Source organism: Camellia sinensis, chromosome 9 (genome assembly GCF_055761805.1).
Source record: "Camellia sinensis isolate YWXY chromosome 9, ASM5576180v1, whole genome shotgun sequence".
NCBI lineage: Eukaryota > Viridiplantae > Streptophyta > Magnoliopsida > Ericales > Theaceae > Camellia > Camellia sinensis.
Window position 1 is genome coordinate 145532602 of NC_138969.1, and position 18543 is coordinate 145551144.

The 18543-nt window shown below is 44.6% G+C and overlaps 1 protein-coding gene across 1 annotated transcript in view; it reads left to right on the forward strand.

Annotated features, from left to right (window-relative positions):
- Window positions 1-18001, forward strand: part of LOC114307164 (uncharacterized) — a 138272-nt gene extending 120271 nt beyond the window's left edge. The window contains exon 10 of the mRNA XM_082887748.1: window positions 17767-18001. Coding sequence (XP_082743874.1) covers window positions 17767-17986 — 220 coding nt within the window. The 3' untranslated portion in view covers window positions 17987-18001. The remainder of the gene's footprint in view (window positions 1-17766) is intronic.
- Window positions 18002-18543: the final 542 nt, after the last annotated feature.

Sequence of the window (18543 nt, forward strand, 5' to 3'; positions counted from 1 at the left end):
ACCCTGAATAGTTTGCCTAAGGCCACGCGTCCATCATCACCAAAGTTGCCTCGGCTCGAGAACTTGGGTACGATTGGAGAAGGTCAGCTATGAGCACCCCCGCTCGCCCGATCCGAAGATCGGCCTCTACTAACCATGATATCTAGTTTTGAAAACGTTATGCGTTCTTATTCTGATTAATTAGCTAATCTTACTCTGTGATGCGCACAACACAAAAGTATAGACTAGATCGCCTAATTTGGAACAAAGCATTCCATATCCGTTTGTTCTGAAAATGGTTTGAAATTTGCTACTCGCAAGTAAGCTAAAATATGAATTTCAACGAGTTGTTCCAACTCAAGCAATCCAACCTTCACCCACAGGAATTCAGGCAGTAATATCACATAAGCACATAGCCACATGGTAAGTATACTATCATGTTAACATTCACACTCATGCGAGATGCTAAAGCATAAATACTTACAGCGTACTCTGAGCCAAAACAAAGAACATGTTAGCAATCAAACGTATGATCCAAGTCCACGTTAAACGGCTAATGCATCATAGGAAAAATGCAATCTAGAATAGGCTCGGCTAATCCTAGGATGGCATGTGAAATGCAACAAGTAACATGTATTCAAGTTAGATTTGAAATACTATGCAGTTAGCATGAAACGCCGAGCTCGGTGCATGCAATACTGATGAACGAATGCACGCATGCATAGCATAAGGTATGCTAAATTAAATATGCCCTAGTACTAACCATCAAAAGCAGGTAAGTAGAAGGGAGAAAGAAATGGGGGTTGGAAGACATGCACACACACACCCACACTTATTACACGTTCGCCCTCGCTCGGAGGGACTAGAAGAATAATACAAATTAATTAACCTACAAGCTAATTAATTATTACAGACCACCTAACTAGTTAAGCAAATTAACTAGGCTAAGAAAGCAATAAAACAGCCTCGGGAAGAGGGTCCAATGCATGTGTGCTCAGGTTTGCTCGGAAATCCGTCACTATGCACAAGTTGCCTCTACTTACCCTGCTCTGCTCTTTTGAAAATTGCACAAGTCCCAAGGAACACTCTCTGAGCACTGTGGAGCATCACCGACCAAGGGGAAACATCACTGACCATGGTAGAAGGGTCATCAACCAAATATTCAGCTCTCGGCTATCCATCATTGGTCGATAGGCACTTTATGCAGTCGACCGGCCATATTTTTTTGCAGAATCTTGTTTTGACAGCAGTAGAGGGCAAACATGGCATGGCAACGCATTTCAAGAAAATGTTTGTACAAACACCCTCCTTATCATGTTCATGACTCAAAGGAGGATGGTCCTCGACCCTCGGGCCACCAATCGCGCATTTCAATGCGTGATGGCCAAAGAGGCCAAGTTATGCATTTTGATGTCAAATGTAATGCAAACCAAATAAACACATAAGGCCTAACCTCTATCACTTGATCAAGAGACAAGGCATGCATGCTTAATGCAATGCAACCTAGACATGTGAGCTAAGAATGCAATCATAAGCATGAAAGCAAGTAATGTGTACTAAGCACACAACCTAAACAAACAAACATGCAAGGCATGTAACAACACGTGCAAGCTAACAAGCATGGAATATGCAATGCGGACAGGCAAACATGCAAGACACGTAACATGTTAAGAAACCAAGACAAAATGAAGAAAACATGCTAAGTGCAATGTGATTCAAGCATGCAACACATGCGATAGGCCAAGTATGCAACAACACACAAGGCAAGCATGCAACAACATGCAAAGGAGGGACTTACACCAAGATGGACAACTCTCTACTAGGTCCAAAACAGTGGCCAAATGCTAAGGAAATGAAGGCCAAAACACATACAAACATGCATGCACACATGGCCCAACTCTTAAGCATAAAGAAGCAACTTTTAAGCACACTTAAAAGAGGATAAACATGGACTAATGGCAAGCATAGCAAGCTCTGAAAATACATGAGGAATGATGCCAAATCAACTTATAAATGCAAGCAAGGCATGCAACTATGTCCAAAACTCATGGTAAGCCAAGGGGCTTAAACCATAGCTATATGAAGCAAGTCCCAAAGGGTCATGGGGACTCAAAACCACCCCAAGGCAGATCAAAATAGGGTCAAAGGCACACCAAGATGGCATCTAAATGGCCTAAGTCTAAAGGTATGCAAAAGGGTTCAAACATGGAGCATAAGATACCAACCTCTTGAAGCATTAAAGGAGCATCAAATGCAAGCATACAAGCATACCACAAGGACTGAAATGATGTTATAAGTGGTGCCAAACCACTGAAACAAGCCAAGTAATGCATGCTCAACACTCACACACCCAAGGCTAACAAGCCAAAATGCAAGGTGGCTATGCAAAGCATGTCATGGATGGCCAAAACAACTCCAAACAAACCTTAAGCATACTAAGACTTGCATAAAAGCTTCACAAAGCTAGGCCAAAAACATGCTAGAAACAAGGCTCAAAGCACAAAGCATGTTAAGGCAATTCATGGCATTGCAAGACAAGTATACAAACCAAGCATGGTGTGTCTAAACCAACTTAAAACAGTGCTATATCATGGAAAAATAAGCACAAATACTAGCTAAGACATGGCCAACATGAACTCAACAATGGTGCTCACACATGAGGCTAAAATGACAACTTTTGAAGACAACAAGGAAAGGGGATGGCCCTCTCCTTCTTAGGACCTCAAAGCACCATCCCCACCACTGAAAGCCCTCTAGATTTCAGTGGTGAGGAGGTCCAAACAAGGTGGTCCCCGAGCTCACCAAAATAGCACAAAATGGGGGCCAAACAAGGCCTAAGAGGGGTCAAACAACCCCAAACACCAAAACAACCTTAAGCAACTATTTTAAGCACTTAAAATTAGAACTTTTATGTGTTATAAGTTAAGCTTAAAAATAGATGCAAGGATGGCTAAAAGCCTATGCAAAAATGGGGAATAAAAGGGTAAAGTTCTTACCCTTGAAGACCTTCTTCACAAGGACCACTCCAGCCCCTTCTCCAAGCTTAGATCAACTCAAGAACTCTGAAAATCACTCTTTAGTACCTCAGTAGCTAAAGGAAAGTGTAACTCTAGGTGTTTGTGTGCAAAACTATGAACAAAATAGCTTAATACACACACAAAGAGCAAAAGATGGGGAGATATAGAGATAGATAGATAGATGCACAAGACCTAACCCTAATTCAGACCTCTGGAACTCTTTTTTGTAACCCTTGAGGAGGGAGGAGAAGGCCTCCCTTTATAGATGATCACTCTTGCAAAGCTTACAAAACAAGCTAAGCAAGAGTGAAATCCCTCCATACACGTGTATGGAGGGGGTGCAAAGTGGGTGCCAGCTAGCACAGCTGGCACAAAATATCTGCCAAAAGCAGATGCACAGTGGTCGGCCGGCCAAAAATGCCAAATTGACCAAATAAACGGTCGATCGACCAAACAGAGTGCCGACCGACCTAAGATTTGGTCGATGGTAACAAAACAATGGCCGGTGGCCTCAAGCCATGGCCGGCGAGATGTGGGGATGGCCAACAAGCCATTCCCTGCTCCTCAAAAGCAAAACACAAGTGTTTGGTGCAAAGCCAAACACAAAACAGGCAAGCCGAGAGGTCTTGAGGCAAGGCGCGTGGTCGAGACCTCTGAGAACTCAAGACGAACACGAACATGGATGATCACCGAAGGTTCAAACGGTGATGTCCAAGTCTTGAGGACGGTCAAAAATGGGGTGTCTACAATTGCCCCTCTTTGACAGAACTCGAAAGTCATAACAATGACGGGAGTGAGTGTCAAAGCCCAGAGACGACCCATTTTTGACAAGGCCGAAAACTTAGACAAACATGCAAGACAATAAAGATATGCGCCCGAAGGCGGGGGCAAAATGCAACTGACAATGCAAGAAGCCGAACATAACTCATGATCATGCAAAGAAAGCTGTAACGAAGCATAACATGCAATAGTTTTAAGCAAGAACCAAGCTACATTATAATGCAGGAAGGATGTAAGAGAATTATTTAATTCTCGGTACGTCTCACACGGAGAATACAATACCTGTGCGGCTCGTCTGGTTGCACCAGCTTCAAATGAACCGTACATACAATATCGTGCCTGAAAGAGAAAGAAAACATAATAGGTACGATATCGTTAGCAACATGCATAACAATGCAATCAAAGATGCGTAACAACGCAAGTGAAGGAGTGCATGACAATGCAACCTATGTGTGACAACACATAACAATGCAGAATGGATGCGAAATGATAATGCAATATATACAAAACTAAATATAAACAATGCAAATGATATGCAATGCAATTGAAACATGATCAAACCATAAGCAGTTCAAAACCACACAAATATCATAAAGATGATGGAGATGTAAAGTCCGTCTACCATAGAAAAGGTGCCGACACCCTCAAACCACAATACCAGCAGTGGATTAGGCGCGTACACATGCAGAACTATGAGTGTGTAGACGGAACACAAGATACAAGTAACTGGGTAGGATGATATTGTATACATCCCATTTTTGACCGTCCTTAAGACTTGGACGCCACCATTGGAACACTTGGTGATTACCCTTGTTTGTGTTCGCCTTGAGTTCCCGGAGGTCTCGGTTGCGCGCCTTGCCTCAGGATCTCTCGACTCGACCGTGTTGTGTCTGGTTTTGCACCAAACACTTGTGTTTTGCCTTGGAGGGGCAGGGAATGCCATGTGAGGCATCCCCACACATCACCGGCCATGGCTTGAGCCCACCGGCCAATGATTCTATGCCATCGGCAATATATTGCCGGTCGGCACTCTTTGTTGCCGGTCGGCCATTTATTTTGTCAAAGTGGCAATTTTGGATGGCCGACCACTGTTCATCTACTTTTAGTAGATATTTTGTGCCAGCTGTGATAGCTGGCACCCACTCTGTTCCCCTCCATACACGTGTATGGAGGGATTTCCCTCTTGGATGGCTTGTTTTGGAAGCCTTACAAGAGGGAGTTGCCTATAAGAAGAGGGCTCCTCTCTTGGCATTAGGGTTAGAAAAAATTGTTAGGGAAGCTCTGGTTCTAGGTTTAGGGTTTTATATCTATCCTATATCTATACCTCTCATTCTCTTATATTGTGTGTGTTTAAGCCTTAGTTTTGTACACAAACACACACTACCACACCTTTCCTTGGAGCTGAGGCCCTTGAGGGTAGTTTTCAAAGTTTTGAAGCTGGTTTGGACATAAGGAGACAGGTGGTCCACCATTTGTGAGGAGGGTCTACGAGGGTAACACTTTTCCCCCTTTTTACCCCATTTTTGCATAGCTTTTTAGCCTATCTTGAAACTGTTTTTGAGCTTTATGTATAACATAAAAAAGTTCTATTTTTAGGCCCTCTAAATAGTTGTTTAAGGTTGCTTCAAGCTTTGGGGTTGTTTGACCCCTCTTAAGCCTTGTAAGGCTCCATTTTGTGCCATTTTGGGAGAGCTCTGAGACCTTGGTGTTTGGGCCTCCTCACCACTGAAATCTTGAGGGATTTCAGAGGTGAGGATGGTGCCTTGAGGTCCCAAGAAGGAGAGGGCCACCCCCTCTCCTTGTTGTCCTTGAAAAGGGCACTTTTTGCCTCTTGAGGGAGCACCTAGCTTAGGCTCTTGTTGACCATGCCTTAGTTGTTATTTATGCTTATTTTTCCATGAAATAGCATTGTTTTAAGTTGGTTTTGGTACACCATGCTTGCTTAGCATACATGCCTTGTAATGCCATTTTGTTGCCTTAACATGTCTTAGGTTGTAGACCATTGTTCTAGCATGCTTTAGGCCTAGCTTTGTGAAGCTTTCATGTTTATTTTGCCATGATTAAGGTCTGTCCTTAGTTGTTTGGGTCGACTTTGGCATGCATTGTATAGCCCCTTTGCATTTTGGGCTTGTTGGCCTTAAGTATATAAGTGTATAGCATGCCTTGTTTGTATCATTTCAATGGTTTGGAACCTCTTAACATGTTATCTCAGTCCTTATGACATGCTTATATGCTTGCATTTAATCCTCCTTCAATGTGTTTAAAGGTTGTTACCTTATGCCCCTTGTTTAGGCTTCGGAGTATGCTTGCACTTTTAGACCACTTAGATGCCATCTAAGTGCACCCTTGGCTTTGTTTAAGTCTACATTTGACTTGTTTTAAGTCCCCTTAGCCTTGTGAGGTTTGGTGGACTTGACCTTGGTTTAAGCCTCCTTGGCTTGTCTTAAGCACTTGGGCCATTGTGGCATGTTTTGCTTGTCTTGTTTAAAGTGATTTGGCATCATCTTGTAACATGATTTTAGAGCTTAATGCATGCTATATGTCCATGTTTGTATCCTCTTGAGTGTGCTTGAGAATTGCTCCTTAATGCTTGAAGTGTTGTAGATCATTTGCATGAATGTTTGTGTGACTATTAGCCTTTCATTTTCGAGCACCTTGGCCACTGTTTTAGGCCTAGTAAGCGCTGCCTAAACCATGTTTAAGTCCATCTCTTTGCTTGTTTGCATGCTCACCTCGCATGGTTGCTTGCATACTTGCATGTACACATTGCATTGCCATGTTGCATCCTTAGCTCGCATGCCTAGGTTGCATTGCATTGTGCATGCATTGCCTCACCTCTTGAAGTGAGTCATGATAGAGGTAGAAGCCCTTTTGTTTGTTGGTTTGCATTGCATTTGAAATCAACATGCATAATTTGGTCTCTTGGGCCATCACGCATTGAAATGCGCGATGGATGGTCCGAGAACCAAGGACCATGTCCCTTTGAGTAATAAACATGATAAGGGATATGGTTGGCGCATACATTGCTTGAATTGCATTGCCATGCAAAGCTGTGTCCTCTGCTGCTGTCAAACAGATTCTGCTGGAACTTTTTGCCGATCGACTGCACATAGTGCCGATCGGCAATCCATCCGTGGCCGATATCTTCATCAACATCTGATGATCACATCTTACTGCCGGTGGCCATTCTCCTCAGCCGGTGGTGTCTCCCAATGTCCAGGGAAGTAATTTTGAGACTTTGGAAGTTTTCAGAGGGGCAGAGCAGGGAAAACAGAGGCAGCCTACGCATGGCAGTGGACTTCCGAGCAAGACCCGAGCACGCGTGCATTGAGCCCTCTTCCCGAGGCCCTTTTTCTTGCTTTCTTAAATTAATTAATTTGTTTAATTAATTTAGTTGGTCTGTAATAATTAATTAGCTAGGATAGTTAATTCATTATTCGAATTGTATTATTCTTTTGGTCCCTCCGAGCGAGGGCGAATTTGTAATAAGTGTGGGTGAGTGTGTGCATGTCTTTCAACCCCCACTTCTTTCTCCCTTTTACTTACCTGCTTTGATGGTTAGTAATAGGTCATGTTTAATTTAGCATACCTTATGCTATGCATGCGTGCATCATTCATCAGTATTGCATGCACCGGGCTCGGCGCATCATGCTAACTGCATTAGTATTTCAAATATAACTTGAATACATGATGTTGGTGCATTTCACATGCCACTTCTAGGTTAGCCGAGCCTATTCTAGTGACATTTTGTATGCGTTGCATTAGGCACTTAACATGGTGTAGACGTCCCCGAACGCCCCGGGAGGAACGAGCTCCTGTTATGTTCATTTTGGGGTCACTACAGCTCAGGACTCTCAAATTTGTCACGGTTCTAAGTCTGAACCAAAGAGTCCAAATCCGGCAAATCGTTTTGAGAAAAACAAATTTTTGAAAAGAAGCGCCAAAAATGGACTGCTTTGCCAGATACAGAGTCGCCACCTAAATGTTTTTTTATGGGAAATTTAGGAAACCCTGACTCGGTGCCAAAGGCCACGTGTCCGTCATCACCAAAGTTGCCTCGGCTCGGGAACTTGGGTACGATTGGGGAAGGTCACTTCGTGAGCACCCCCGCTCGCCCGATCAAAGATCGGCCTCTACTAACCATGATATCTATTTTTGAAAACTTTGTATGCCCTTATTTCGGTTATTAGCCTAGGTTACTTATGTGATGTACACAGCATATAAGTATAGACTGGGTCGCCCGAATTGGAACAAAACATTTCATGCTTGTTTATTTGAAAGATGGTTCGCTACTCGCAAGTAGGCTTCAAACATTTGATGATTTATTCCAATTTAAGTAACCCAACCTTCACCCACAGACATTCAGGCAGATATATCACATAAGCAAATAGCCTCATGGTAAGCATGCTATTCATGGCAGTCATTCGCACGCATGCAAGGATGCTAAAGCATAAAACTCATTGAGTACTCCAAGCCAAAACAAAAACTCATTAGGAATCATGCATGAATCCTAAATATACAGAAATGCCTAATGCAACACATGCAAGAATGCAAACTATAGCAGGCTCGACTATTCTAAACATGGCACATGGAATGCTACAGCTAACATGTATTCAACTTGGAATTGAAATACAAATGCAGTTAGTGTGATGCGCCGAGCCCGGTGCATGCAAGACAGATGAATGATGCAAACAGGCTGTCATACTGTATGCTAATTGAAATATGCCCTAATCTAACCATCATAAGCAGGTAAATAAAAGGGAAGAAAGACGTGGGGTTGGAAGACATGCATCACACACACGCACACTTATTACAGTATTGCCCTCGCGCAGAGGGTCCAAATAAATATACAGTCCCGAATAAAAGAATAATACAGTCCAAATGTTACAGTCCAAATAATGTACAAATTCCTAATTAATTAATCAAATTAACTAAGAAAGCTGTAAAACTGGCGTGCAAGCCAGGGACTGCCTTGCTTCTGATGAATGATGTATGTTTGGGCTGCCTTGCGCGGAAATCCACTGGGATGCCCCAATTAGCCTCTGTTTACACCTTTTCTTGAAATGCGCGCCAAACTCCAAAAAGTTACTGATTCTTTATTTTGCTGCAACAGAGAGCAGGAGAGGGGCATGGCAATGTATTTTCACAGATATATGCATGCCTCGATCCTCGTGTCACCAATCACGCATATCGATGCATGATGGCAGAGGAGTCGAAATGTGAAACTTAATATAGAATGAATGCACGTGTAAACACAACAAGAACCTAACTCCATCATGGATAATCCGGAGTGTCGGTGACTGGGGATGGAGACACGTTCCGTCACTCGGAGTACGAAACGCACCTCGTTTCCCGTGCCCGGGCTAACTCCTATCCCGAACACGATGCAATATGCATGATATGCAAGAATGCAACTAAGATACAGCCTAACATGCACAATGCTATGAAAATGAGATGTCTCGAAATGCGTGCACACGGGCACGCAAACCGAGGAAATGCATACGCAATGCAAATGACATGGAAATATGATACGGGCTTACACTAACATGAGAGAGCCTCAGCCACACTCACATAAGAGGCCGATGGATGAAAATGAAGTGCCTCGAAACGCGTGCACACAGGCACGCAAACCGAGGCAATGGCATACACAATGCAATATGGCTAAAATGGCATATAGAATGCAACATGGACTTACACTAACATGAGAGAGCCTAAGCCACACTCACATAAGAGGCCGATGGATGAAAATGAAGTGCCTCGAAACGCGTGCACACGGGCACGCAAATCGAGGCAATGGCATATGCAATGCAATAATGGGCTTACACCAACATGAGAGAGCCTTAGCCACACTCACATAGGAGGCCATCTGTAACAGCGCCCGCGGAGGGCCTCATGCTACTACAGTTCGGACTCGATTTGTGTCACGGTTCTTAATCTGAACCAAAGAGTCCAAATCTGGCAAATCATTTTGAGAAACAGATTTTTGAAAAAGTAGTGCCAAACATGGACTGCTTTGCCAGATACAGAGTCGCCACCTAAATGTTTTAAAATGGGAGAATTTAGGAAACCCTGACTCGGTGCCGAAGGCCACATATCCGTCATCACCGGAGTTGTCTCGGCTCGGGAGCTTGGGTACGATCGGGAAAGGTCAGCTATGAGCACCCCCTTTCGCCCGGTCCGAAGACCGGCCTCTACTAACCGTGATATCCGTATTTGAAAACTTTATGTGTTCTTATTCCGTTTATTAGCTTAGAATTACTATGTTATGCGCACAGCAAACAAGTATAGACTAGATTGCCTAATTTGGAAATGAACATTGCATATCCGTTCGGTTTGAAAATGCTTTGGAATTTGCTACTCGCAAGTAGGCTAAAACACGGATTTCAACGAGTTTTTCCAACTCAAACAATCCAACCTTCACCCACAGGCATTCGAAATAGTTTAACACATAAGCATCTAGCCACATGTTAAGCATGCTGTCATGGCAATATTCACACTCATGTAATATGCTAAAGCGGAAATACTTACATAGTACTCCGTGCCAAAACAAAGAACTTGTTAGCAAACATGCATGATCCAAGTCCATGTTAAGTGCCTAATGCATCGCATACAAAGTGTTGCTAAGATAGGCTCGGCTAACCTAGACATGTCATGTGAAAATGCACAATTAACACATATTCAGTTTGGAATTTGAAAATACATATGCAGTTAGCATGATGTACCGAGCTCAATGCATGTAATACAAATGCATGGATGCACGCATGCATAGCATGAGGTATGCTAATTTAAACGTGTCCTAATACTAACCATTAAAGCGGGTAAGTAAAAGGGAAGAAAGAAGTGAGGTTGGAAGACATACACACCACCCACACACACTTATTACAGATTTGCCCTCGCTCGGAGGGACCGAATAAATATTACAAATTAATTAACTACGCAAGCTAATTAAATATTACAAATTAATTAATTAACAAATTAACTAATTTAGGAAAACAGTAAAACGTCTCGAGAAGCGCGCCGCCATGCGCAAGCTGCCTCTGTTTTCCTCCCTTTCCTCCTCTGGAGGTTGTCAAAACCTCAAGACTACATCCTTGGACAGAGGGGATCATCACCGGCTAGATGAAATTTCCACCGGCAGTGTTGTATGGCCATCGGCACAAAGTTGAAGCTGTCGGCAGAGAAAATAGTGCCGGTCGGCACATTACACTGCCGGTCGGCAGAGTATTCCTGCAGAACCTGCAACTCACAGCAACAGAGGGCAAAACAAGGCATGGCAGCACAATTCAAGGCATGTATGCACCAACCATGTCTCTTATCATTGTAATGACTCAAAGGGACATGCGCCTCGGTTCTCGGACCACCAATCACGCATTTCCGTGCATGATGGCCCAAGGAACCAAGTATGCAACTTTGATTTCAAATGCAATGCAAACCAATCAAACAAAACTCCCAATCCCTATCACCCAAGTCAAGGGACAAGGCATGCATGCAAAATGCAATGCAACCTAGGCATACAAGCTAGGAATGCAACATGGCATGGCAATTAACTTATGCAAGCATACAAGCATGCATATGGCAATACAAATGAGTGCAAAGACGGACTTAAACATGAATTAGGCGACTCTAAAATAGGCCTAAAACAGTAGCCATTGTGCTAAAGAGTGAGGGCTAAATGGCATACACACACACATGCACATAAGGACCAACACTTAAGCACAAATCAAGCAACATTCAAGCACACTTGAAAGAAGGAAACATGGACAAATTAGCATGCATTATAAGCTCTAAAATCATGCTAACACATGGTGCCAAACCAAGCAACAAATCAAGCCAAGCATGCATCAAAAGGCCGAAATGTTCAAAGCAAATCAATGAGGCATTGAACTACACTTAGCAAGACCAAACATGGCATGCATTAAACAACTAAAAACAGATTTTTAGCATGTTAAAACAAGGCCAAAGGACTCCTTAGATGGCATCTAAGTGGCCCAAATTCAAAGGCATACACCATGGCCAAAACATGGAGCATTGCAACACATGCTTTCAAAGCATTAAAGAGGCATGCAAGGCAATCAAACAAGCATGGAAATGGGACTGAAATAGCATGTAGGATGATTCCAAATCACCAAAACAATGCAAAGATGGCATGCTATACATGCACATACTCAAGGCCAACAAGCCCAAATACAAAGGAGCTCTATAATGCATGCAAAGATCAACCCAAACGATTATGGACAGAGCTAAAACATGGCAAAATAAGCACATAAACTTCACAAATGCAAGCCTAAAACATGCTCCAACAAAGGCTAACAACCTAGAACATGTTAAGGCACAAATAGGGCATTACATGGCAACTATGCTAAACATGCATGGAGTTCCAAAACCAACTTGAAATCATGTTATATCATAGATATATAAGCATGAAAAACAAACCAAATATGCTCAACACACACTCAAGCATAGGCTTCCTTAAGAGGCCAAAATGTGTCCTTTTCAAGGACAACAAGGAGAGGGGGTGGCCCTCTCCTTCTTGGGACTTCAAAGCATCATCTTCACCACTGAAATCCCTCAAGATTTCAGTGGTGAAGAGACCTCAACACCAAAATCCCGGAGCTAGCACAAAATGGCTCAAAATGAGGCCTTTTGAGGCCTAAGGGTGGTCAACAACCCTCAAACAACAAAACACTCTTAATAAACAATAAAGAGGGCTTAAAAATAGAACTTTTTTATGTTATACAATAATCACAAAAACAGCTCTAAGACTAGTAGAAAATCAATGCAAAAAAGGGGAAAAAAAAGGACTAGTTTCTCACCCTTGATGCCTTCTTCAACAAAGATGCTCCAATGGCCTCCTTGAGCTTGAATCCAAGACAAAAACTTCAAAACACACTCTTTAGAACCTCAGCTCCAAGAGGAAGGTGAAACACTAGGTGTTTGTGTGCAATAATGAGACACAAAACACCTAGTATGCAAAAATGAGAGGAAAAGAGAGATAGGTTGTGTCTGTCTAACCCTAACCCTAGAAAACCAGAGCTCTCCTTTGTATTTTTCTCTCAAAAAATGTCTAAGCCTCTCCCTTTGCCTTAGAGAGAGTTCCTCTCTATATGCCTCTTGTAAAGCTTACAAGACAAGCTTTGCAAGAGGGAGATCCCTCCATACACGTGTATGGAGGGGAGCAAAAGCTATACAGCTGTCCAAAAATATCTGCAAAAGCAGATGAACAGCAATCGGCCGGCAAAAAATGCCATTTTGGCCAAACAAAGTGCCGACCGGCACAAAAAAGTGCTGACCGGCAACAAAGAGTGCTGGCCGGCAAACTATATTGCCGGTGGCAGCAAAAACCAGCCGGTGGCATCTAGCCAATGCCGGTGGTGGGTGGGGATGGTCTACAAGCCTCACCCTGCCTTTCCAAGGCAAAACACAAGTGTTTGGTGCAAAACCAGACACTAAACGGTCGAGTTCGGGGGTCCTGAGGCAAGGCGCGTGAGCCGAGACCTCCGAGAACTCCAAACGAACACAAACAAGGATAATCACCGAGTGTTCAAACGGTGACGTCCAAGTCTTGAGGACAGTCAAAAATGGGGTGTCTACAGTTGCCCCTCTTTGACAGAACTCGAAAGTCATAACCATGACGGGAGTGAATGTCAAAGCCCAGAGACGACCCATTTTTGACAAGGCCGAAGACTCAGACAAGCATACAAGACAAATAAGATATGCGCCCGAAGGCAGGGGCAAAATGCAAGACAATGCACGAAGCCGAGCATAACTTATGATCATGCAAAGAAAGCTGTAATGAAGCAAACATGCGACAATTTTAAGCTAGCATACCAAACTACACTACAATGCAGAAAGGATGTAAGAGAATTATGGAATTCTCAATACGTCTCACTCGGGAGATACAATACCTGTGCGGTTCGTCTGGTTGCACCAGCTTCAAATGAACCGTACATACAATATCGTGCCTGAAAAGAAAACAAACTTAACAGGTACAATATTGTTAGCAACATGCATGACAATGCAAAATGGATGCAAGACGACATGCAATATATACAAAACAATGTATAAACAATGCAAATGAAGATGCAATGTAATTGAAACAATGCAAGCTACATGCAAAGCATTTGGATCGTGATCCAATCACGAACGGTTCGAAACCACACCTATGTCAAATAGATTGATGGAGGTAACAAGTCTGTCTACCATAGAACGGTCAACTGAACTATGAGTATTGTAGACAGATGCAAGAACAAGCATTGGGTGGAATTGACATAAGTGGGGAAACGACCCGCTGGAGGAAGGACTACGATCCTAATGCCGGATGCAAAAATTACACTACAATGTAATGGATGGATATGGCACGCAGGCCAAACCAAATCTTGCCTAGGACAGGCATGCATACATACAAGCCATGTGTAACACAGAAAAGGTGCCGCAACCCTCAACCAACATATCAACGTGGAATCGGCGCGATACACATACAGAACTGTGTTTCAACATGAAAAGTAAAAGCACATACCGGACCAAGCTCAACCTGGAAAGGCGCAAGCCATAGGCGGAAGGTGATGCAATGAATGCATGCAATCTACAATGCAATATCTACAAATATGCAATGGAATGGATATGGATACAATGGATATGGCACGCAAGCCAAACCAAATCTTGCCTAGGAAAGGCATGTACACGTACGTGCCATGTGTAACACAGAAAAGGTGCCGCAACCCTCAACCAACATATCAACGTGGAATCGGCGCGATACACATACAGAACTGTGTTTTAACATGAAAAGTAAGGGCACATACCAGACCAAGCTCAACCTGGAAAGGCGCAAGCCATAGGCGGAAGGTGATGCAATGAATGCATGCAATCTACAATGCAATATCTACAAATATGCAATGGAATGGATACAATGGATATGGCATACAAGCCAAACCAAATCTTGCCTAGGAAAGGCATGTACACGTACGTGCCATGTGTAACACAGAAAAGGTGCCGCAACCCTCAACCAACATATCAACGTGGAATCGGCGCGATGCACATACAGAACTGTGTTTTAACATGAAAAGTAAGGGCACATACCAGACCAAGCTCAACTTGGAAAGGCGCAAGCCATAGATGGAAGGCGATGCAATGAATGCATGCGAGCTACAATGCAATATCTACAAATATGCAATGGAGTGGATATTTACAAATATGCATGACAATGCAGTATGATGCGACCTACTGGGGAAAATGCAATGGATGCAAGCTACAATGGAAATGCATGACAATGCACTATGATGCAATGACTATGGTTGCAACTTTCCCTATCTTACCAACAGGGCGATATACTAGGTTGGTTCAGTATCCAGAACTGAGGCGTAGACATGCCGTCTCAACCTATGGGGCTTCCATACAGATTTCAAGCCGAGGGTAAACCTCTGGGTATTTAAACCAGACTTTAGTCTCGGAACTCCCGAACCTTTGCGTTCTAGGCATAAGCCGTTCGAACTCTAGTTTCCACCGTCCCAGTTGGTCTTCTAGGAACTCATCGCAAGCACAGACTGGTGGCTTTACCAGACCACCGAAAGTCGTTCGGGCACGACAAACACCAAAGGAATTGCACCTTTAGAGGATTTAAGGTCTCCTAGACCGGGATGCAAGATGTATGCATGACAATGCATGTTTTTTTTTGTGTTTTTGAAATGCAAATGATGCATGAAATGCATGTTGCATGGAATGCGCGACAACACGCGGCTTTCGAAGTGTACGACAATGCGAACACTAAAGGTCTTACACCTTCCACGGATTTAAGGTCTCCTAGACCATACGTGTTTAAGGTCTCGCCAGACCATGCGTGTTTAAGGTCTCGCCAGACCATGCGTGTTTAAGGTCTCGCCAGACCACGGGGGTTGCACGATGGTATGATGCGCAAGACAGCGCTATGCGCGAGTGCACAGGACAGTGCGATGGAATGCATGCAAAATGCAATGAGATGCGCAAAACAGCGCGAACAATTTTGAAATGCACAAAACAGTGCAATGCGCAGAACAGCGCGAATGTAGCTGCACAAAACAGTGCGATGCGCAAAATAGCGCGAATGATACAATGCACATAACAGTGCGATGCGCAAAACAGCGCGAACAATACAATGCACAAAACAGTGCGATGTGCAAAAGAGCGCGAAGAAAATACAATACACTAACAAGTGCAAGTAAGGTGCGCAAGATAGCGCGAACAAATGCAATGCACAAAATAGTGCGATGCGCAAAATAGCGCGAAGGAAATGTAATGTACAAAACAGTGCGATGCGCAAAATAGCGCGAAGAAAATACAATGCACTAACAAGTGCAAGTAAGGTGCGCAAGATAGCGCGAACAAATGCAATGCACAAAATAGTGCGATGAAAAAGTGTGACGTGCATGTCACACGGAGTGTAAATGGGCTTAAATGCGCAACAACGCACGTATTCCGGAATGCATGACAATGCATGGAATGGAAATGCAATGATGCATGAGAAATGTGCACGACAATGCAAAGGGGTGCGTGTTGCAACGCATGTAACACGTGCATAACAATGCAAATGTGCGGCGCACAACAGTGCGATGTAATGCACCGAAGTAGTGTGATGAACTTGTGCAACACACATGGGGCAACTTTTGAATTCAAAAGGATACAAAAGGATACACCTTGCATGAATTCGAGTGCCACGCACTGGAGATACGGCCTGCGGTCAAAACGGAGGTCGGTTGAGCGTCAGAGATGCACTTTCTTGCACTTTCTTGAGCTATGAAGACCACAAACTTCTCAAATGGCCTAAACAAGGCTGTGGGAACCCCACCGGCCGAAAGATGAGGCCACCGGCTGGCCATCGGCACAAAAACAATTCCATCGGCACAAAAAAGTGCCGACCGGCACAAAAAAGTGCCGACCGGCAAACAGTTGCTGGTGCGGGGCAGTTTTGTCTTTTCACCTTGGGTGTTATAAAATAGGGCTTCAAGCCCTATTCCTTCACTTCTCCACCGCCGAAATCCCTTCCTTTCTCTCTCTAGGGTATTTCTCTCTCATTTTTCGCCCGTTTCTTCGCGTTCTACGCCCGTTTCGTCGTCGGATTCGCGATCCTCTTCGCATTTCAGACATTTTCCACCGATCACATTCTCGTTTCGGTGCCTCGTTCGGCGTTCTCGCCTTCTCGGGGTTTGTTCCCCTCACTTTCCTCTTCATTTCCGTGCCTCTTCACATTCCGGCCTTCCCGGCCATTTCCGACCCTCTCGGGAGTTGACTTTTCGGTTGACTTTTCGTATTCCGGCTCGGTTTTCCCTTTTCCGGCCATTTTCACACCATTCTCTACATGGCGGACGACATTCCACGTGGCGGGACTCCCCCGGACCACGAGATGGATCCCGGGGTCGAGGTCTTACCACTGAGCGAGCGCCCGTTCGACCCGGCGACCTACCGGCCGGCGATTCACGTTCTGCCCCCAGACGGCCTGCGTCAGTTCCGGAGCTTTGAGAGGTACGCGGCCCCTGAGCTACTGCTGCGTGAGCCTACCTCCCACCTTTCATTCGGCACTCCCGAGGTAACTGTTCATCTTCTGCTTTACTTTATGCAATGTAGGATACAAAACTGCCATAGTTAGCTGTATTCTCTAATTGCTGAAATCTGATATGCCGTAGACCGTAGTTGACTGTAAACATACATACAACTGATATCTGCTTGAGACTGACACATGCACACACACTGCACTAGCCCTGAATCACTCAAACACACTGCACACACTGTATTTCACTGCACACACACTGGTACCCAGTATTTATCTGAATTCGTTAGATTTGCGCACACGCTACATCTGTTCTGAAACACCCAAACACGCTGACACAGCACACGTATTTTACTGTAAGCACACAGGCACCCGGTATTTGCCTGAATCTGACAAACTTGCATACATGCCATATCTGTCTTTCCAAAACTGCATTTTGAATGTTGTCTTGCCATTGTCATTTTCTGTTTGCAGGAGGGTTCCCATACCATTCGCGGGTATGGGAATACTGGTGCGCGGGAGTGGTATGACGAGCTCCCTGATGCGGTCCAGCGCATCGTGGACCGAGCGGGCTTCGACACCTTCTGCCGAGGGCTCTCTAGGCTCTCCACATGCAGACCTCTCTTTGCCGCTTTGGCGGAGAGATGGTGGGACACCACCGATTCTTTCCACTTTTCTGTTGCGGGGGATATGACGATGACCCCTTATGACTTCTCGATGCTCACAGGCATCGGGGTAGGGGGTGATCCGATCCCCTTCGACACCGACATGGATGAGTGGACCGCCGCTCAGGTCCATCTACTGGGGGAGGCGTCACCGCTAGCTCGTCCAGGCTTCGTCCGATATTCCTGGTTCGAGGCACAGTTCAGGGTCCAGCCCGCATTGGGGGAGGAGGTGCAGATGACCGAGGAGGACGTGGAGAGGTATGCCCGCGGCTTCCTCATGTTCCTGTTCGGGACTACTATCTTCGCCGACCGGGCGAACACCGTGCCTCTCTGCCTTCTCAGCGCACTGGTGGACGTCCGAGATATCTTGCACTACGACTGGGGCGGCGCTGCTCTGGCCACCCTGTACGGCTATATGAGCTCGGCTTCTCGCGGCAGCGGCCAGCTGCTCGGAGGTTACTGGCGGGCTTGGGAGGTACATTCCTTCTCCGCTTTTCATTTTTGTTCGATATTCTCTGTACTCTGTACACTGCACACACTGCGGTCTGCTTTACACTCACTGTATACTGTACACACGGCACACACA